We start from the raw sequence: 21,885 nt of genomic DNA, 5'->3' as shown, positions 1-21,885 counted from the left end.
ATGTTCTTCAGTTGGCAACGTTTAGATATTTTTGATTACTGTTAATAAATGCAGCTGAAAAAAATGGTTCCAATTATCGGCAAAGCAGTACTCTATGTAAGTCAAAGGTGCTGGAAAAATTACCGAAAAGCTAGCAACCCACATTCCTAACAGTTAATTGCTTCAATCTCTCCTATTCCATACAGCGTCTCCATCTTCGATTTGCTACACTACTTCAATAGCTGTTAGAGTGTTCATCATCAGTTCCGTTTCTCCATTCTGCTTTGGTTGTTGCAGTTAAATGAGTTTCTTTGCTATAGAAGTTTCCGATGAGAGGTTGCGCTTCCCTTCCGAGAAACATGAGTTGCCAGTAGCTCGATGGTGCATTTCAGCATTTGCATTATTACTGAGAGAAATGGTATGAAAATATAGCGATACTGATGTATAATTCATTAAAATAGATGAAATAAAACTAAGGTTTTACTCTTTCGCTTGATTTGTGGCGTTGTATCAGTGAACAGAAAACAAACCAGGATGTGGATATTTCTATTATTGTATTTGGGAAATAGGTCAACAACAACGATTAGTTTTTTCCCTTAACGGAGGGATGAATAATCGGGGACATAGATTTAAGCTAAGGGGCAGGAGGTTTAGAGGGGATTTGAGGGAAACATTTTTCACCCAGAGGGTGGTTGGAATCTGGAACGCACTGCCTGAAGGGGTGGTAGAGGCAGGAACCCTCACAACATTTAAGAAGTATTTAGATGTGCACTTGAAACCCCATACATACAAGGCTGCGTATGGGATATTTTCCTACAATAAATACGCTATGTAAATGCAAATTGTTATAAATGTAAAAAGCTGTGTTTTATCGCATTTCTTGGGATGATTTTAGGTTTTTAAAGTTGTATGATTTCGAACATTGTTCCTTTATACTTAATTGGAAGGTGGGAAAAAATAAACCGATTTTAGGAAGAATTACTTTTTAATACACTCCGAACTTTAATGATTTCCTCACCCAAAGTGCCGGAAAATGGGATTAGAATAGATAGGTGCTTGATGGCCGGCACAGACGCGATGGTCCGAAGGGCCTGTTTCTGTGCTGTAAAACTCTATGACTCGATGCTGCATATTCTCCATCTGACATTCCCCTTTGACCTTTGCATTCCATATTTCCAATGTGGAACACGCGCTGTTGTTCCTTTGGAAACAATTTCATCCTATTTTGTGCATAGCCCTGTAGCTTGTCAAAATTAATTTAATGCTTGGAATACACGCCAGAAACAAACTGCAATGTTAATTTTCTGCTCCTAAATATTCCTCTTTGTCGGCCGAAGCTGACACTTCGAATGGTCATGTGACTACTCCAACCGGACGCTCGCCTGAATTCTTTCCACTCTTATTCCTAAAGCGAATTATCAATTATGGTTTCGGGAGGTAAATTTCACCTCACATTCTATCACTTTCTTCCTAACTGAATTAAGTTCTACAAACCTTATTTTAATAGCGTTTCAATGTTACCACACAACAGAGCATAATGACCTCTACAGCTCGTAAAGCGCGTCTTATATTTACGTGGGTCTGTAACACTTGCTTGAGACCAGCCAAACAAAGGCAAACGGTATGTTAATGGTGTATTGAAAGAGAAAACGTTAGTTCAGAGAGGGGGTGAATTGACTGTAAAACACAAAGCACTCCAAGCACAAACATTACAAAAAAAAAAACAAGAACAGTGGGTAGACACAGTAGAAACAAACAGAGCAGACTAAAAAAACTAAAATAAAATAACCAAATAAAAAGAAAAAAGAAAAAAAGAAAAAATAACTAAACATAAAAAGGGGGGCCCGTCATGCTCTGAAATTATTGAACTCAATGTTCAGTCCGGCAGGCTGTAGCGTAACTAATTGGTAAATGAGGTGCTGTTCCTCGAGCTTGATTTTATTGTACTGGTCTTTGCATGTCTTATCTGTATGCATATTGACCTGACTATCTCTGCTAGTACACCTTTCTGATACTGATCTTTATAAAATCTTCTCCATAATATAATAATAGAATAATATTCACCGCTAACACATGTTGGGTGAGGAAATCATTAAAGTCGGAATGTATTAATTCCTCCTAAAATCGGTTTAATCTTTTCCCACCTTCCAACTAAATTTAAAGGAACAATGCTCGAAATCGTACAAGTTTAAAAACCTAAAATCATCCCGAGAAATCCGATAAAACACAGCTTTTTACATTTATAACAACTTGCGCATTTATTGGAGGGAAATATCCCAAGATGCATCCTAAAAAGGTAAATAGGCAATAATTCGGACACACAGCCAGGACCTAGAACGGCACCATGAAGTTAACTTGTTCGCTGAAAACTCCCCATCAATGTTCCTTCAGTGTGAGAATGTTAACCAAATAAAAATTTAATATTGTTAATTTCATATCAGTTTTAATAAACAATGTTAACGGCCTCTGGATTAAACCCATAGTAAAAGAAAGTAGGAATTAAGGAGTCTAAGTAACATAGTAAAACAAGGGCAGGAATGATGCGCACAGAATGCATTATATTGATAAAGGATGATACATTGAAGTTTAGATAGAGTTTATTTTATGCAAGGATAACATAAAAACCGTCGGGATATGTTTCTTTAGTGCAGGATTCAGCAACAGTTTCTGTATTCAGTTGTGGGATGAGGGGCGGTGGTGGCGTAATGTTACTGGACTAATAATTCAAAGCCCAGGCTGATGCTCCGGGGGGCATGGGCTCGAATTCCATCATGTCACATGGTGAAATGCCAGCATTTCGTGCCCATCCCTAATTGCCCTTGAACTGAGTGGCTTATTCAGCCGTTTAAGAGTCAACCACAGAGAGTCATGCACAGGTAAGGACAACGGATTTCCTTCCCTAAATGACATTCGTGAACCAAGTGGCTTTTTGCAACAATCAACCATGGTTTCACAATCGTCATTAGACTTACTTTTAATTCCAGCTTTATTAATTGAACTCAAATTTCACCATCCATTATGACGGGATTCGAGCCCATAGCTTTGGATCATTAGCCCAGTGACATTGCCACTACGCCACCACAGCGCGGTTGTGTGCAATGGAATACAATAAATAAAGAGGGAAAGGATGGTGGTCTGGGAAAATGAACGTAGACATATTTGATAGAGAATTACATTGGTCGACAGCAAAGAAACATCCCATTTGGTTCAACTTGCCTGAGCCGGCACGAACATACATCTTCTGGAAATTGAAGATCAAAACCTTTAAAGCTACGTGATTTGTGGAATTTCTGGGGTAGTACATTCATGAGTAGAACCCTCAGTTCAAAAGATTGACTGCCGAGTTGGAGTAAACTAATTGGTATTCATTTATATGTAATAATGGTTTCCTTAGGAGTAAATTTTATTGATAAATAAACCATAAGCTGTATATAAATAGGACAGAAACCGAAGAATAACTATTAGTACAGAGGACAAGATTATGATTTGTTTAAGCTAAGTGCGGGAAAGGAACGGATCCAAATTATAGATAAGCAAAGCCTGTAGTGCACTTTTGGGTTGGACAGCATTCATTATGCAGAACATGAATTTAAGCAGAACAAAACAAACACTGAATAATGCTAAAACAAAACCAATATTCAATTAAAGAACAAAAAATCCATGTGGAATATCCTTTGTAGGAAATAATGAGTTAATTTGCTGTACACAATGTACTCTGGTAGAGGGGCAACAAGAATAACTCAGAATTTTGCTAACAATAACAGAGCTCAACACACAAGGACAAAACCAAGGGTGAAGTGTTTCCAAGCATTTCAAGCTTAAAGGTACAGCGGAAAATGCTGCTCAGCTCCTCCCCGCCATCAGAAAGGTCAGTTTGTCGTTTCTGCTCACTTAGGATGACATTAAGACCCCAGTTTATCCCAGTTTATGTGAGCACTCCCAGAATATACATTGTCTGTTGTAAGGAACTATGGATTTAAATTGCATTTGTGGAAACCCATCCGAAAGAATTAAAAATTGCAGCCTGGCCTGGAACAGTGGATCCAGGAATTTTAAACTGTTACCGTTGATAATAGGCTCTCCCAGTCTAACGAGTATGCTGTTTATTTCTTTGCCCAATCTACAACCACTTGGATCAGTTTATAGTGCTGGTCCTTGGCAGACTACATTTAATCTATTAACTTTGGTGGGCTGCGGTTACTTTAATTCCTCTAATTAAAATGGTGACGGGGACAAAGCTTTGCATCTTAATTACAGCCAGGAAAGCCTTTAGTTTCAAGATCTGCAGGGTGGTCCATTAACCCAGAGCCAATAGAAGCTTGTGATTCAACTGAAAAAAAGGATGAGGGCCCAAGCATCGTCTGTGCCTGCACATATCATCAATATGATTGGGTAGCTTGGGCGATTGGACGAGTTCTGCTGTAAGTTCCTGTTTGTGATGTATAACTGGGGACTTTAAACCACTCTTAGGGTAGAATTCAACAAAGACCACTTGACGAGTGAACGAGACGAACTGAAGAAGGAACGTGGAACAGAACGGCACGGCTTCAACCCCAAGGAACACCGATATAATGTAACTCAACTGTACTTTGTAAATTGCTGCTCAAACACTGTTTATGTAACCTCTATTTCTTTAGTTATCCAGGGAGTTATAGCTTCAGATGGTCTTCCTTTCCCTTTCATGGCAATGTGCCTTCTTGTACCCGAGCCCATCTCCTGTTTGAAGATCTCCCATTGTTCAATAACTGTTTTGCTGACCAACTTTTACTTCTCAAACGCATTCACTGAAAAATAATACGCTTACTGCCTGTGTGGCGTTTGCAAGTTCTCCCTGTGTCTGCGTGGGTTTCCTCCGGGTGCTCCGGTTTCCTCCTACAGCCAAAAGACTTGCAGGTTGATAGGTAAATTGGCCATTATAAATTGTCACTAGTATAGGTAGGTGGTAGGGGAATATAGAGACAGGTGAGGATGTGGTAGGAATATGGGATTAGTGTAGGATTAGTATAAATGGGTGGTTAATGGTCGGCACAGACTCGGTGGGCCGAAGGGCCTGTTTCAGTGCTGTATCTCTAAATCAAAAATCAAAAAATCAATCCTGAAACATGGTTCGATGGCAATGACATATCGACTGGAAGAATTTTGGGACGCAGGTGGAAACCTAGATCCTATCTGCCCACACTGGTGAGCAATGAGGACCAGATCACACTATTGGAAGAAGAACAGGAGCGTTCTCCTGCTTTCCTTGCTAATAGCCTCAACCAACTCCACTAAAAAAAAGATTAGTTGACCTTTATCCCATTGCTGTTTATGGTCACTTGCTGTCTGCAAATTAGCTGCTGCGTTTCCCTATCTTGCAACAGTGACTACACTTCAAAAGTACTTCATTGGCTGTAAAGCGTTTTTGACATCCGGTGGCTATCAAAGGTGTACAAATGCAGAGTTCCTTTCCTAATGAACATTCGTGAACCAGTATCGGCAATCCAACAACTTCGCAATCACTTCCCCCGGTGCCAGGTTTTATTCCTAGATGACATTTATATATATTGAGCTCAATACTCAAAACTGAACATATTTGAACATATATTATGTGGATTATTAATTCAGTAGCATAATGACGACATTAGCATACCCGTACCAATATAATTTAAATATTAAGAAGTTAAGTGTAAGAAAGAAAGTCATGCCCAACTTTTGAATCAATGGATAATGAACTTAATGAACAAGTTACCAGAAGTACAGTGGAGCAGCAAGTATAAATAGGTCCAGCTGGCAAGCAGATATTTCTGTGGAATTAGAAGGGTTTGAGGGATGCGATTAGCATATAGGCTGATGAGGTTGAAATTAATCAAAAAGGGGACAGGATCATGTTTTATTAATAAATGTACATCATATATTGTAGAACAATGGCAGTGGAGTTCAGAACAGTGATTCATTCTAACTTCTAATGATGTAATATTGTACCCCATGAATGGTTGAATAAATTGTGAATACCAGCACGGCGCAAAACATTAAAATAATGCTTTGAAATTACAATCAAATTGTATTGTAATGCTGAACTTTTGCAATAAAACAATATTGGTCCGATATTATGCTGATCAGGTATTGAGACCCCCCCCTCCCCCCCCCACCCCCTACCCCACCCCCCATTCCTTCTCAGGATGTAGATATAGTTATCACTGACAACACCAGCATTTATTGCCCATTCTTTGGCACCCTGCGATTGTCATGCTGGACCTTCTTTTTGCACTCTTGGTAGCAGTCTGATGCATCTCAGTGGCTTGCTAGGCTTCTTGAGAGGGCAGTTAAAAGTCAACCAAATTGGTGCCGTATAGGAGTCACATCTAGGCTAGACCATGCAAGGATGTCAGAATCTCTTTCTGAAAGGACACTACTGAACCAGTTGGATTTTTATGATAATCTGTCAGGTTGAGGGTCAGTCTTTACTGATACTAGCATTTATTTGCAGTTTAAAAAAATATTTCAGATCAAATTACTATGGCTTGATTTGAACACAAATTACCCAGATTATTGAACAAAGGTTCTGGAGTACTAGTCCATTATCATAACCTATGATGCCTTACCTTTTTTGATAACATTACCATTCACATCATTTTATGTTGTTTTGCTATCAAAGTCATTATACATATTAGAAATATAGGGGTTTAAATAGTTACCCTTTGCATCGATTAAAATGATAAGTTGAGGAGAGGTTTCAAACTCTGCTTCTCTTTCCACAGATGCTGCCAGACCTGCTGAGTGAATCCAGCATTTCTTGTTTTTGTTTCAGATTTCCAGCATCCGCAGTATTTTGCTTTTATTTAAGTTGTGTGAGAGGTTTCATAGATTGGCGTTGTATCGTACTGAATATTGAAGATTTAGGGCTGATATAACTGAAGTCATTATGATCATTAATGGGGTTGATAGGGTAGGTAGAGAAGAACTGTTTCCTATGGTTTGAAAATGAAGCGGGGGGCGGGGTGGGGTGGGGGGGATTAACTTTAAAATTAGAGGCAGACAGTTGAGGGGTGATGTCAAAATGCTAAGGGTCGTGGAGATCTGGAACCCTATCCCCTAAAAAGATGGTGAGGTTAGGTCAACTGAAAATTTCACAGCTTATACTGATAGAATTTTGTTAGGCAGGGGTATTGCAGCTTCTAGAACCTAGGCGGGTCGATGGAGTTAAGGTGTAGATCATCCAAGAATGGCGGAACAGGCTCAAAGGAGCGATTGGTATAGCCCTGTTCCTACGTTCTTATGATTTCAATCAGTCCTCTCTCAATCTTTCAGTGTGGAATGGAACTTTTGCTGATTCTATAAAGGGCATGATTAAGATTCAGTCAGTGAAGTCGAATATCTAGCTCTAAATTTGTTTATTTTTGGTCCTGTGGAGCTTCACGGGGATTTTTCACTGTTGACATCCACTGTCCCGAAAGCTTGCTACCAGATTTGCTTCGCTGCTTTATGTTACAAGCCATCTTACTCAGCCAAGCGTCTAGGCATTACAAGAAGAATTGTAATGCAATAAATATTCTAAAGCACTTCACATGAACATAACCAGACATTAAGCGATGGTATGAGAATTGGGTTCTCATTGAAGGCATGATGAAAAAGATAGGTTGAAAGGAAGGTTATGAAGGAGAGTGAACTGGGAAGGTGAAAAGATTTTGGGCAGTGTTCCAGAATGTGGGGCCCAGACAGCTGATGCTTTCTGCTGAAGGTGAAGCAGAGGGGAAGAGTGCAAAGTGGGCTCGAGGTGGTTGGCTGGAGAACGCACATCAAAAAACAAAAAGAGGTTACTGTGATTAGGAGGTCAAGGCCATGGACGACCTTGGACATGAGGGAAAAAATTTACAATGCATGCGAATGGGCTGGGGAGAAAACGGAGATTGATGAGTACAAGGGGATACAGGATGAGATGGGATGGCACAATATTTGTTAAAGTGGAATTTACGAAAAATAGACATCAGTGCACCAGCAAGGAAAGCATTGCTGTAACCAAGTCTGGAGGTTGTTGCAATAAAAGGAGAGATGTTATGTTCAGCAATATCAGCTGATCGCTGGAATTTTCTTGCACTTCGTGTTTTTGTAAAGTCTTGGAGTTTTTTCACTATTCCTGTAATTCTTGTGTAATTCTTATTCCCATTTGAATTATCTGTTGCTATATGTTGGAAACTTGTTTACATTTGTCAGTTAATTTATGTCGTTCTTCCTTCATTCCTTTCGAATTTGATTCTTCTCAAAATACTTAAGAACTTCTATTGATAGAGCTCCTTTCTTGTCAAGGGGTGCTCCCTAAATCCTTCACTTTGAAATGATTCCGTTTTGAAGTGCAGGCATCGCTGCTGTTTATGCAAACACACATCGGGTTTTGGTCGCATGAATTAAATGCTCAAGTTATCAGTTTTGGTGATGTTGGCTCAGGGATGACTATTGGCCTTAGAACACTTCGGGTACTTAGAATTTCCGGATCTAATTTCAAAGCCGAAAAGAATACTGTTTGCAATAAGGTATTACCAGGCCTGTGCTAGTGTAAATCAGAAGATGTTTGTACAGTTCCGTGCGTTCTGTACGCAGGGGTGAACAATTCCATTCTGTTCCTTGGTTTTCTTTCCGAGAGAAATTTAGAACATAGAACATAGAACAGTACAGCACAGTACAGGCCCTTCGGCCCACGATGTTGTACAGAACCTATAACCTACTCTAAGATCAAACTAACGACCTACCCTTCATTCTACTATCATCCATGTACCTATCCAAGAGTCGCTTAAATGTCCCTAATGTATCTGCTTCTACTACCACCGCTGGCAGCGCATTCCACGCACCCACCACTCTCTGTGTAAAGAACCTACCTCTGACATCTCCCCGAAACCTTCCTCCAATCACCTTAAAATTATGCCCCCTGGTGATAGCCCTTTCCACCCTGGGAAATTTGGAAACGTTTCGCCTGGAAATCATTAATCAAATGTTTCTCTCCCAAGAATGTTCTTTTATTCGTATTGTTGATGCGTTGCATAGCTGGTTATAATTTCAACACCGCATTAGGTAAATTGCTCTTTCGGAGAGCCAGAGCAGACACGGTGGGCCGAATGGCCTCCTTCTGTACTGTAATAATTCTTTGATTCTATGATTGCAGCGTGATTTGCTGTGGTCGCTATAAGTGTGTTCACAATAATTTGGTCTGGTCCCTATATATGCTTAAACGGCAAAGGGATCTTCTCAAATTGTACTTAACAGAGAAAATACTGGAAACACTCAGGCAGTGGTTAGCACCGCAGCCTCACAGCTCCAGCGACCCTGGTTCAATTCTAGGTACTGCCTGTGTGGAGTTTGCAAGTTCTCCCTGTGTCTGCGTGGGTTTCCTCCGGGCGCTCCGGTTTTCTCCCACATGCCAAAGACTTGCAGGTTGATAGGTAAATTGGCCATTATAAATTGCCCCTAGTATAATTAGGTGGTAGGGAAATATAGGGACAGGTGGGGATGTGGTAGGAATATGGAATTAGTGTAGGATTAGTATAAATGGGAGGTTGATGGTCGGGACAGACTCGGTGAGCCGAAGGGCCTGTTTCAGTGCTGTATCTCTAAACTATAAAACTAAAGGCCTGGCAGCAGGTGTGGAGAGAACAACAGTGTTAACGTTTCAGGTTAATGACTTTTCACCCGCGTTTTATAATCTGCAAGAAATAGCGAGCGACCTGAGCAAGCTCCTCAGTGCTGCTCAGCAATAACAACAGTGTTACCATAGTCAGAATGGGAAAGAAATCAGTTCAAATACAAGGCAAATAATCTGGATGTGCTCTTTATGGAAGGGCCGCTACAGATATATTTTTACCTCTCTACGAATCATTTAGCTTTAAGTGGCATCAAGAGATGCCATTGAAACCTTTAAAAGTATCTTCATCTTGTCACTCTCTCTCTCAGTATTTGTGAAATGAGCTTAAGCATCAAATACGGGTTCCCCGCGAATAGACACGGATAGACTTCTGAATAGATGCATTGACACTAACGATCTGACTTTTCCTCGACTGAACGCCTCACTCCACAGAGAATAGAATGTCTTCCTAATATGGTTCTGCGGTATCCACGTTTAATCTAACGAAACTGTCAGGTGCACAAACGCCCCGAGAGTTGGAAAACAGGATCTGAGCCTTTCTGATAACAAAAAGAATGAGCGAACCTCTTGGGACTGGGTTGTGAGGGTTTAATACTGCCCTGCAGCGGGCCGCTTGCACCAAAGCGCTGAAGCGCAGATTCAAGCAATTCTTTCTAGTGACTTCTGAGAAAATCTTTCGGTTTTCCTGATGCCACTTGGTTCCACTTGGAACGTTTTGTTACTGATCCCAATCCAGATGCTGGCATCCGCAGTCGATCCGACATGCAAACTTCGGGAAAAATTCAACCCTGGAATATTTCAGGATGGGGACGTTATCCTGGGTGGTTTATTCCCAATGCATTTAAGAGCAGCGCCGGATTATAACTCATTCCGATCAAAACCGCAACCGGTGCGCTGTGTGGAGTGAGTGACAATCATCATTGATATTTCTATTTGAAAATACTCGGGTCTGGGATGGAGCCTATCCTAAACATCATTTATTGTCAATATCACAAGTTCTTCTTTATTCTTTGGTTGGTTGTTGTCTTTTCGTTTATTTTCTTCTGTGCTTTCATGCTCTCTCCCTCTTTGTTCCCTTCCCCGCGGCTTCCTTTCTTGACTCATTTATTTATTGAGTGGGTAATGCCATGACACCAAAGTAATTAGGGTGGTCGCCCGAGGGCAGAGAAGGCGAAGGCGAGATTTGAGAGTGGTACGTAACATCATGAGGGCTGTTGATAAATTAAATGGAAATAGATATGCATGATATGTGGGAGATAGTGGATCCTCGCAATCTATCTCAGCCTCCAGAGTGGTGGCCCCTTTTTGCATTGGTATGGTAAAATGTGTCAATTGATTGCGATAAACACATACTTAGACGAGGTAGAGGGTACCTGATGCAATTATTTTAAACTGTTTCCATCGGAGGGTGGTTCGGTAAGCAGAGTGCACAACTTTAACATAATTGGCAAAAGGACCGGGGATGTGAGGCGAATTGTTTTCCGCAGCGTGTTTTTTTGATCTGCAATCCGCTGCGGAAAACAGATTCAACAATAACTTTCTAGAGTGAATTGGATCCAGATATTTGAACAGCGGACATTTGCAGGGCTATGGTGGGGTGGGATTATTTGGATAGGTATTTGAAAGGGCTCGCACAGGCATGATGGGCCGGATAGCTTGATTTTGTGCAAGATCCTGTGATTGTTTGTGCAATAACAGAAAACAGGTCTGGAGATCAGTCGAATAGGTTTAATACCGCGAAACGCCAGCTGTAACGGCAGCAGGACGGGAAGACAGAGATTGATGGTTTCGAAATGTAAGGTTGGAGTAGACGCCAGAAAACATTTCGTTATACAAGGGTATTCATCAGCTTGATTACCCCAATGGGTAGTTGGGGTCAAGAGAGTGAAGTCATTCATTAGTCTGCGAGATGGTAAAATGAGAAGACTCCAGGAATGGATTTCCAGCAGGTTTTATTTTTATTACAGTCTATTATAGTTCGGTTAGGAGATGATCTAAAAAGTCACAATTTCAGGAAGAAAATCTCACATAATTTCTGCAAAAAGGAGTTTGTATTGTTGCAAACAAGCAGGTGATGTTTTGTGATGGACTGCTACCAAATGGCCTCAATGTATAAACCCAGCAGAGGTCAGTGTAATATTATCGAAAATAGTGGAGAAAAAATGTCAAAGTATAAATTTTACACACCGAGAAAAGCATCTCATTTGTCCAGACAATTTCCTATTTCAGCAAAAGATATAGGTACAGCACCATGATGAACAATAATCCAGTTACTTTGCGCCTGTTTCCAACAATACAAACGCCTATTTGCAGAAATGGTATTGGAATTTTTCCCGAAATTGTGACCTTATGAAAGACCTTCTCCTAACCGACTGTAATAAAAACAACAACAAAAAAAACCTGTTGGAAACAGCCAGCAGGTCAGGTAGCATCTACGGAGAGAGGAACAGAGTTATCGTTTCAGGTCGATGAACTTTCTTCCAAAAATCGTTAGAATGAACTGCGGTTTGGTGCTGAGGCCAAGTACGATGGTGTATGTCAACGGGACCATAAGCAAATCGAAAGCGGTGTGACACCTTCTTCCTCGCAGATGCCCTGAGAAGTCTTTTTCGGTGATATGCACAGCCCTCTCTTGGCAGTTAAAATGCCAGTTATAACAAGTGAGTAACGCGGAGTGAACCAATCCATGCCGACATTTAGCCTCCAATGCAGCAAATAATTCTAATGACATTTAGCCTTCCGCTTCCCATATCTCTTTTTCTTTTATCTACCTAATTCTGGAAGTGAAAGCCATAGCTTCACAACACTCCGGTTGACGAAATTTCTTCCCTTTGTTCTAAATTTCTTATTTTAAATCTTGCATCTGTGGGCCATCATTCGAGACGCCCCAACGACTGGAAACTGCTGCTGTCTACCCCGTTCCATTTCCTTTCATTTTAAAAACTTCTATTATATTGTCCTGTAATTTTCATTGTTCTAATGAAAAAGTAAATTTTTCAAGTTTTTCTGAATGTTGCAAAGAATGGAAGGAATGACACTGTCTGGAAATAAGAGTAATTGCATGTGTGTGACAGGTTCAGCCAACGCGGGCTGCGTTGGGCCCAAACCATGGTGTTTGCAATAGAAGAAATAAACAGGAACCCAGAATTGCTTCCTAACATAACTCTGGGTTATAAGATTTTCGACAGCTGTGACGCGCCTTCTGAAGGGCTGAAAGGAGCTTTCAAATTACTGAAGGAGAAAGACGGAAGCGTTTCAAATTACACGTGTGCAGGAGTTCCATCAGTGTCCATGATTGTGGGAGATGGTGGGTCATCGCAATCTATCGTCGTGTCGAGAGTCGTGGCCCCTTTCGGCATTGGTATGGTAAGATATGTCAATTCATATGCAGCAAACGCTTACAAGGGCGAGTTAAAGTAGGTGTGTACTGTTACTTTGAACTGTTTCCATGAGCAGTGGGGCTGGAAAAGCAGAGCGCAAAGATGCAAGGTAATTGTCAAAAGAAGCAGATGGGAGATGAAGAGAAAGCTTGATCTTGATTTGTTATAAATTGGAATGTGCTGCCTAAAATAGCGGTGGAAGCAGATTCAGTAGTAACTTTCAAAAGGGTATTGGATAAATAGCTGAAAAGGGGAAAAAAGTACTGGGCTATGGGGAAAAGGCTGTGAGACCAATTGGCTAAAGAGCCAACACAGATACAATGGGCATATTGTGTTTTTTGTTTTGCATGATACGATCATTCCATGATTCTAAATGTCTCAGTTTATTCTCCTTTCCCCATAGGTCAGCTATTTCTCTTCATGCGCATGCCTCAGCGATAAGCGTGAGTTCCCAACGTTTTTCAGGACAATTCCCACTGATACAGTTCAGATGAAAGCTTTAGTCCGGCTTATCCGCTACTTTGAATGGACTTGGATCGGCGCTGTGGCTGAAGACAACGATTATGGCCGATTCGGGATGAGGTCTTTAATTGAAGAAATTGCGAAGTTTGAAATTTGCATCGCCTACATTGAATTCCTTTCACCTGGTCGTACAAGAGAAAGAATGCGACAGATTGCAAAGACCATGAAAAAATCCTCTGCAAAAGTGATCATAATATTCTGTGGAGAGAGTGACACGATGTCTTTGATAACAGAATTCAGAATGCAGAACATTACTGACATCCAGCTGATCGCGAGTGAAGCCTGGGTCACATCATTCCAAATGTGGTCAGTGGAAACTCTGGAAATATTGTCAGGCACAATCGGGTTTGGAATCAGGAGAGCGGAAATTCCAGGACTGAGAGAGTTTCTAGTCAAACTCCACCCTTCCACAGCAGCAGACGATCCGTTTGTGGAAGAACTCTGGCGGGAGGTCTTCGGCTGTAGCGTAAAAATCTCAAATCAGATACCAGGAGAAAACATATCAGCGTTTCCTTATAGACCATGCACAGGTTTAGAGAGCCTGGAGACCATTGAGTCTACATATACCGAGGTGTCCCAGTTAAGAGTTTCCTACAACGTGTACAAAGCTGTATACGCTGGAGCACACGCCCTTCATAATTTACAATCGTGTGAAAATGGGAAAGGTCCATTTAGCAACAAAACATGTGGTCAAAAGTCAAACATTCAACCCCAGCAGGTGAGGAAATGTCTCAAGCTACTATTTATCCCATAAACAAAATAATTTGTTTTTCTCTCGACACGCCGGCAAGAGTACACATAATATTGCAGGGGTCCGGTTCCAATGTCTTAGTATAGGTACATAGAACCTAGAACATAGAACAGTACAGCACAGTACAGGCCCTTCGGCCCACGATGTTGTGCCGAACCTATTAACCTACTCTAAGATCAAACTAACTACCTACCCTTCATTCTACTATCATCCATGTACCTATCCAAGAGTCGCTTAAATGCCCCTAATGTATCTGCTTCTACTACCACCGCTGGCAGCGCATTCCACGCACCCACCACTTACTGTGTACAGAACCTACCTCTGACATCTCCCCGAAACCTTCCTCCAATCACCTTAAAATTATGCCCCCTGGTGATAGTCCTTTCCACCCTGGGAAAAAGTCTCTGGCTATCCACTCTATCTATGCCTCTCATCATCTTGTACCCCTCTATCAAGTCACCTCTCATCCTTCTTCGCTCCAATGAGAAAAGCCCTAGCTCCCTCAATCTTTCTTCGTAGGACATGCCCTCCAGTCCAGGCAGCATCCTGGTAAATCTCCTCTGCACCCTTTCTAAAGCTTCCACATCCTTCCTATAATGAGGCGACCAGAACTGAACACAATATTCCAAGTGTGGTCGAACCAGGGCCTTATAGAGCTGCAGCATAACCTCGCGGCTCTTAAACTCAATCCCCCTGTTAATGAAAGCCAACACACCATACGCCTTCCTAACAACCCTATCAACTTTTGTGGCAACTTTGAGCGATCTATGGACATGGACCCCAAGATCCCTCTGTTCCTCCACACTGCCAAGAATCCTGTCTTTAAGCCTGTATTCTCCATTCACATTCGACCTTGCAAAATGAATCACTTCACACTTTTCCAGGTTGAACTCCATCTGCCACTTCTCAGCCCAGTTCTGCATCCTGTCAATGTCCCGTTGCAACCTACAACAGCCTTCCACACTATCCACAACTCCAGCAACCTTTGTGTCATCGGCCAACTTGCTAACTCAGCCTTCCACTTCCTCATCCAAGTCATTTATAAAAATCACAAAGAGCAGAGGTCCCAGAACAGATCCTTGTGGAACACCACTGGTCACCGAGCTCCATGCTGAATACTTTCCATCTACTATCACCCTCTGACTTCTATGGGCCAGCCAATTTTGTATCCAGCCAGCCAACTTTCCCTGAATCCCATGCCTCCTTACTTTCTGAATGAGCCTACCACGGGGAACCTTATCAAACGCCTTGCTAAATTCCATATACACCACAACCACTGCTCTTCCTTCATCAATGTGTTTTGTCACATCTTCAAAGAATTCAATAAGGCTTGTGAGGCATGACCTCCTCGCAGACAATATGAAATATACTCAAAGTGGCAAAAGATATAATTGTTTTCCCTTTTCTGAAGCTTTTACAGTACCTGAGGAAAGTGCGTTTCACCAACCAGTTTGGAGAGGAAATAAGTTTTGATCAGGACGGAGATCCCATCGCTTCCTATGATCTGATAAACTGGCAGAAGCGCCCTGATGGGTCGGTTGAGTTTGTTAAAGTTGGTTATTATGATGCAGCGTTGCCGGCAGGAGAAGAACTCGCGTTGGATGAAAGTGAAATAATTTGGCATGGAACAGGGCTGAAAAAGAAAGTAAGGCCATGCCCAATATACCAAAGACCAGGAGGGGTGACTCAAGCCTCTGTCTTAAATCATGCCGCAACCGCGTTGATTTGAACAATTACTATTGATGACATTACATAAGGTTCCTACAGGCAGGGACCCGAGCAATTCTGCTGTTCAGTAACTGCTTTTGGGAATACTTTTGAATATGTGATGTTTAGGACTTGCAGAGGAATTTCAGTAGTAGAACGAGAGGACATGGCCTTCGCAAGAAGAGAGCGAGGTGGGGGGCAGGGTGGGGGAGGGGGGGGGGTGTGTGGTGGTTGGTCAGTGGGTGTTGGTGGTGATGGGGGGTGACGGGGGATGGGAGAATGGTCGTGGGGGGGGGGGCGGTTGATAAATTCAAAACTAATCTGGAAAACATCTGCAAGCTTCTGTTCAATTTGTTTTATTCATTCATGGGATGTGGGTATCACTGGCTAGGCCAGCATTTATTGCCCATCCCCAATTGCCCTTGAGAAGGTGGTGGTGAGTTGACTTTTTGAACCTCTGCAGTCCATGTGAGGTAGGTACACCCACAGTGCTTTTAGGAAGGGAGTTCCAGGATTTTGACCCAGCGACAAGTGAAGGAATGGCGATATAGTTCCAAGTCAGGATGGTGTGTGACTTGGACGGGAACCTACAGTTGGTGATTGTCCAATGCATCTGCTGCTCTTGTCCTTCGAGGTGGTAGAGGTCGCGGGTTTGGAAGGTGCTGTCTCAGGAGCCTTGGTACATTGCTGCAGTGTATCTTGCAGATGGTACACACTGCTGCCACTGTGCATCAGTGGTGGAGGGAGTGAATGGTCGTGCATGGTGTGCCAATCAAGTGGGCTGCTTTGTTCTGGATGGTGTCGAGCTTCTCGAGTGTTGTTGGAGCTGCACCCATCCAGGCAAGTGGAGAGTATTCCATCACACTTCTGACTTGTGCCTTGTAGATGGTGGACAGGCTTTGGGGAGTCAGGAAGTGAGTTACTCGGCGCAAGCCTCTGACCTGCTCTTGTAGCCTTGGTATTTATATAGCTACTCCAGTTCAGTTTCTGGTCAACGGTCGCCCCTAGGATGTCGGATAGTGGGTGATTCAGCGATGGTAATGCTGTTGAATGTCAAGGGGAGATAGTTAGATTCTCTCTTGTTGGACATGGTCATTGGCTGGCACTTGTGTGGCGCAAATGTTACTTGTCACTTATCAGTCCAAGCCTGGATATTGTCCAGATCTTGCTGCATTTCTACACGGACTGCTTCAGTATTTGAGGAGTCGCGAATGGTGCTGAACATTGTGAAATCATCAGCGAACATCCCAACTTCTGACATTATGATTGAAGGAAGGTCATTGATGAAGCAGCTGAAGATGGTTGGGCCTAGGACACTACCCTGTGGAACTCCTGCCCTGATGTCCTGGAGCTCAGATGATTGACCTCCAACAACCACAGCCACCTTCCTTTGCGTTAGATATGACTCCAACCAGCAGAGAGTTTTCCCTCTCATTCCCATTGACTCCAGTTTTGCTAGGGCTCCTTGATGCCATACTCGGCCAAATACTGCCTTGATGTCAAGGGCAGTCACTCTCACCTCACCTCTTGAGTTCAGCTCTTTTGTCCATGTATGGATTTGGTCCCCTATGGATATGGTGGAAGCTGTTGGCATTGATTCAAAGACACATTAGAGCGAATTCTTTCAGTTGTTAACGTTTTGAGGTACAATATATGAAGTAATTTGCGACATCTCATGTGATAAGTGTAGCATGACTGAGGGGACTGGAGACTTCGAACATGTGATTCTCAAAATCTTCCCGCCAGTAAGTATTTTTCCCCATCGGTCATGTCTGCGTCTGCTGTAGACTGCAATTGATAGAGATCGATTGTTATTATTAATTAGCAACTCCATTATCGTTATATCTAACTCACTGATGGAAGGCGAACTTTATTAAAACAGAAATGTTCACTTTCAAATGAAAATTGGAACTCTGGAATTGCAAAAAGCACAAAGACCATGGTCCATCTAAAATAAAAGCAAAATACTGCGGATGATGGAAATCTGAAATAAAAACAAGACATGCTGGAATCACTCAGCAGGTCTGGCAGCATCTGTGGAAAGAGAAGCAGAGTTAACGTTTCGGGTCAGTGACCCTTCTTCGGAACTGACAAATATTAGAAAAGTCACAGATTATAAGCAAGTGAGGTGGGGGTGGGGCAAGAGATAAAAAAGGAGGTCGAGATTGGACCAGGCCACATAGCTGACCAAAAGATCACGGAGCAAAGGCAAACAATATGTTAATGATGTGTTGAAAGACAAACCATTAGTACAGATTAGCTGTTAATACACTGAATATTCAACAGCAGCAAGTGCAAACCTGAAAAAAAAAACAGTGGGTAAGCAAACTGAACAAACGAAGATGAATTAACTAATTGCAAAAAAAAGTTGTAAAAAATGTAAAATAAGAATGTAAAAGAAAAAGGAAGAAAAAAATAACTAAAAATGAAAGTAAAATGGGGGGCTGTCATGCTCTGAAATTATTGAGCTCAATGTTCAGTCCGGCAGGCTGTAGTGTGCCTAATCGGTAGATGAGATGCTGTTCCTTTATGTTCCAGTGAACATCAACGCAAGCTCGAGGAATAGCATCTCATCTACCGATTAGGCACACTACAGCCTGCCGGACTGAACATTGAGTTCAATAATTTCAGAGCATGACAGCCCCCCATTTTAGTTTCATTTTTAGTTTATTTTTTTCTTCCTTTTTTTTTACATTCTTATTTTACATTTTTTACAACTTTTTTTTGCATTTAGTTCATTCATCTTCGTTTGTTCAGTTTGCTAACCCACTGTTTTTTTCAGGTTTGCACTTGCTGCTGTTCAATATTCAGTGTATTAACACCTAATCTGTACTAATGCTTTGTCTTTCAACACACCATTAACATATTGTTTGACTTTGCTCCGTGACCTTTTGGGCAGCTATGTGGCCTGGTCCAATCTAGACCTCCTTTGTTATCTCTTGCCCCACCCCCACCTCACTTTCTTATAACCTGTGACTTTTCTAATATTTGTCAGTTCCGAAGAAGGGTCACTGACCCGAAACGTTAACTCTGCTCTCTTTTCACAGATGTTGCCAGACCTGCTGAGTGGTTCCAGCATTTCTTGTTTTTATCTCTGTTTTAATGTCTATTCTATACTGTTTTGACCATTTCACGTTTTGATTATCATCAGGGTTTCATTGATTTGATGGATATTCAAATAAACAATATTACCCCTATGTGTAAACCTGCCATTTCATTTCACATCAAAAAGAGGGCACGACAGTGCAGTCGTTTTGGCTTTGGACCACTAACCCAGTGGTGATGTGTTCAAATCCTTCTCCATGACAAGTTATGAAACTGAATTCAATTGGTGGGATGACAGCAGGAGAACAGTTGCTGGATTGTTGTAAAAATTCAAACAGGATCATTCATCACTTTCAGGGAGGGGAATCTCCTTGCTTACTCTCTTGAGACCGACACATAACTCCATTCCCATGCTGTCAGGTTGGCTTTTAATGTTCTGACGTAAACAAGGATGTCTTACCAGTTCATTCACATTTTAAGAACAAATTCTCGAAATATATGAATGATCAATATCCAAGTGGAATCTGGTTTAACAATTACAATAATTGCAGATAGCTATCCAATTTATATTCATCTATCATTTGTTATGTTTATCGAAAGTAAGGGGCTGGTGAAGACATAACAAAAATGAATAGCACGGTAAGGTAAACTACAATGTTTAGGTCAAAGTGCACCAGGAAAGTAGGGTCGGAGGGGATTAATGGAATTTACTGAAATGCAAATCTGAAACAGGAAGACTTATTTAACCAAAAATAAGGAATATTTGGTTTAATTGACAAGGCAATATACGGGAGGCCAAATCATCAGGATCAAGAACAAAGAACAAAGAACAGTACAGCACAGCAACAGGCCATTCGGCCCTCCAAGCCTGCACATTCAAAATTACACATCGATTCCACAGTAGGAGAGTTAATGCGCTAGATGATTGAGCTTCAATGGCCTTTCCTTATCTTCCGCTTTCCTATTTTTGGTAATTAACATTAACTTGATGAACATTGAGAATTTAGCCAAAGAATTCGATTAATCACTTGCTCTGCAATATGTATGGTGACAATTTAGTAACAACTTTGACACTATGCATATCATTTTCTTATTCCCGTTGATTGTTATGAAATAACTGACAATGAATGACGTTAGCCCCCGAAATACTGTGTGTCTCCGTTGTATGTTTTATTGGACGGGTTACACACAAGTCCTGTTCTCCTGTTAAGTGTATGTTCCGCAACTCATTTATGCTGAACTTCCATTGATCGCGATGAAGGTGTTTTAAAATCTGGGTTCCTAGTTAGCAATATGCTGTTGATGTGCAAAATATCAGAGGTCAAATAGTTTGCGTCTTAGTTACATTTGGCAAACCGACTTATATTGAAATGCAATCAAGTTACACAAGTAGAAAGAAGTGACGAAATGTTCTCAAATAGCAAAGGTACATTTATCAATGAATCAACGAGTTACGATTTCACTACACGATAAATTTTAATAAGACTTCCTGAGAGGGCCGGGCTTTTACTCTAGACAAGTGGATGGGTTCTGAGGAGGTTAAAATCTAGCCCTTTGTCTCCACAGGTTCCTGTCTCAACGTGTAGTGATAGTTGTTTTGCAGGTACAAGAAGAGCCGTCCGTAAGGGCCAGCCTGTTTGCTGCTTTGATTGTTTCCCATGCGCTGATGGGGAGATCAGTAACCAAACAGGTAGGCAAGAATGAGCACTGTCGCCAATAATTCAGCAGTAAACACGTACGAGGGAATATTTAACAGCACGTGATATTTTGGACTTACCATGTCAGCAGCTTTCGTCAATTTAAAAAAAATGTAAAAATGGGCACTTGAACTATTATTTGTACCTTTCTTTCTGTACAGATTCGATAGAATGCATTAAATGCCCTACAGATTACTGGCCCAATGATCCAAGAAATCAATGCATTCTTAAAGAAATTGAGTTTCTCTCCTTTCAAGACAGCATGGGAGTCACGCTCATGACAATTTCACTGTTTGGAGCTTGTATCACGGGAGCTGTGGCGGCTGTTTTCTTACATTTCATAAACACTCCCATTGTAAGGGCAAATAACTCGGAACTAAGTTTCCTTCTATTAATCTCATTAATACTGTGCTTTCTGTGCTCCATTGCATTCATTGGACAGCCAACACCATGGTCATGTATGGTCCGTCACACTGTGTTTGGAGTTAGCTTTGCTCTCAGCACTTCCTGTATTCTTAGTAAAACTCTGGTAGTCCTGATGGCATTTAAAGCAACCCTGCCGGCCAGTAATGTGATGAAATGGTTTGGACCCAAACAACAAAGATCAATTGTCTTTCTCTGTACATTGATTCAAATTATAATTTGTGTGATCTGGTTGGTGACATCTCCCCCACTCCCAGCTAAAAATATCAAATATCAAAGCGCGAAGATTATCCTTGAGTGTGATGTAGGTTCCACTGTCGCTTTCTGCTGTGTGTTCGGTTACATCGGTCTCTTAGCTTGCACTTGTTTAATTTTAGCTTTCTTGGCCCGAGCGTTACCAGACAAGTTCAATGAAGCAAAATTTATAACCTTCAGCATGCTCATCTTTTTTGTAGTTTGGGTAACTTTTATTCCAGCCTATGTGAGTACTCGCGGAAAATACACTGACGTAGTGGAAATATTTGCAATTTTAGCATCGAGCTTTGGACTGCTGAGCTGCATCTTTGCTCCAAAATGTTATATCATCTTGTTCAAACCAGAAAAGAACACCAAAAAACACCTGATCGGTAAAAATGTGCAAACGTAAGACATCAGGCGAGTCTAGGAAACTAAGAAGCCTCAAACGACATGAGGAGAAAGAGCTGGACATGTTGAAGCATTTTCGCAGTTTTACCCTTTACAGAAACAACGTTAACGTTTCATTTTCCTAGC

At 41.5% G+C, this 21,885-nt stretch overlaps 1 protein-coding gene across 1 annotated transcript; it reads left to right on the top strand.

The window, feature by feature from the left end:
- Window positions 1–280: 280 nt before the first annotated feature.
- On the top strand, window positions 281–21,760 carry LOC137375100 (vomeronasal type-2 receptor 1-like). Its single transcript, XM_068041728.1, has 12 exons — window positions 281–397; window positions 1,487–1,600; window positions 3,744–3,847; window positions 4,450–4,597; window positions 6,236–6,404; window positions 8,308–8,486; window positions 10,326–10,492; window positions 12,664–12,955; window positions 13,373–14,209; window positions 15,654–15,887; window positions 20,561–20,684; window positions 20,853–21,760. The coding sequence occupies exons 1-12, from the start codon at window positions 281–283 to the stop codon at window positions 21,758–21,760; spliced, it is 3,393 nt and encodes a 1,130-aa protein (XP_067897829.1).
- Window positions 21,761–21,885: the final 125 nt, after the last annotated feature.

This window comes from Heterodontus francisci, chromosome 11 (assembly GCF_036365525.1).
Source record: "Heterodontus francisci isolate sHetFra1 chromosome 11, sHetFra1.hap1, whole genome shotgun sequence".
Classification (NCBI taxonomy): Eukaryota; Metazoa; Chordata; class Chondrichthyes; order Heterodontiformes; family Heterodontidae; genus Heterodontus; species Heterodontus francisci.
Note: the sequence above shows the minus strand (reverse complement) of the source record. Positions and strands in the feature narration are given on the sequence as shown.

Bases quoted from the DNA above. Each gene is read 5' to 3' on its own strand.
- LOC137375100 (XM_068041728.1), top strand. From the start codon at position 281: ATGAGTTTCTTTGCTATAGAAGTTTCCGATGAGAGGTTGCGCTTCCCT. The intron at 4,598-6,235 runs GTAACCTCTATT...CACTCTTGGTAG, and splicing joins GCTGCTCAAACACTGTTTAT to CAGTCTGATGCATCTCAGTG. The intron at 10,493-12,663 runs GTGAGTGACAAT...TGTGTGTGACAG, and splicing joins CAACCGGTGCGCTGTGTGGA to GTTCAGCCAACGCGGGCTGC.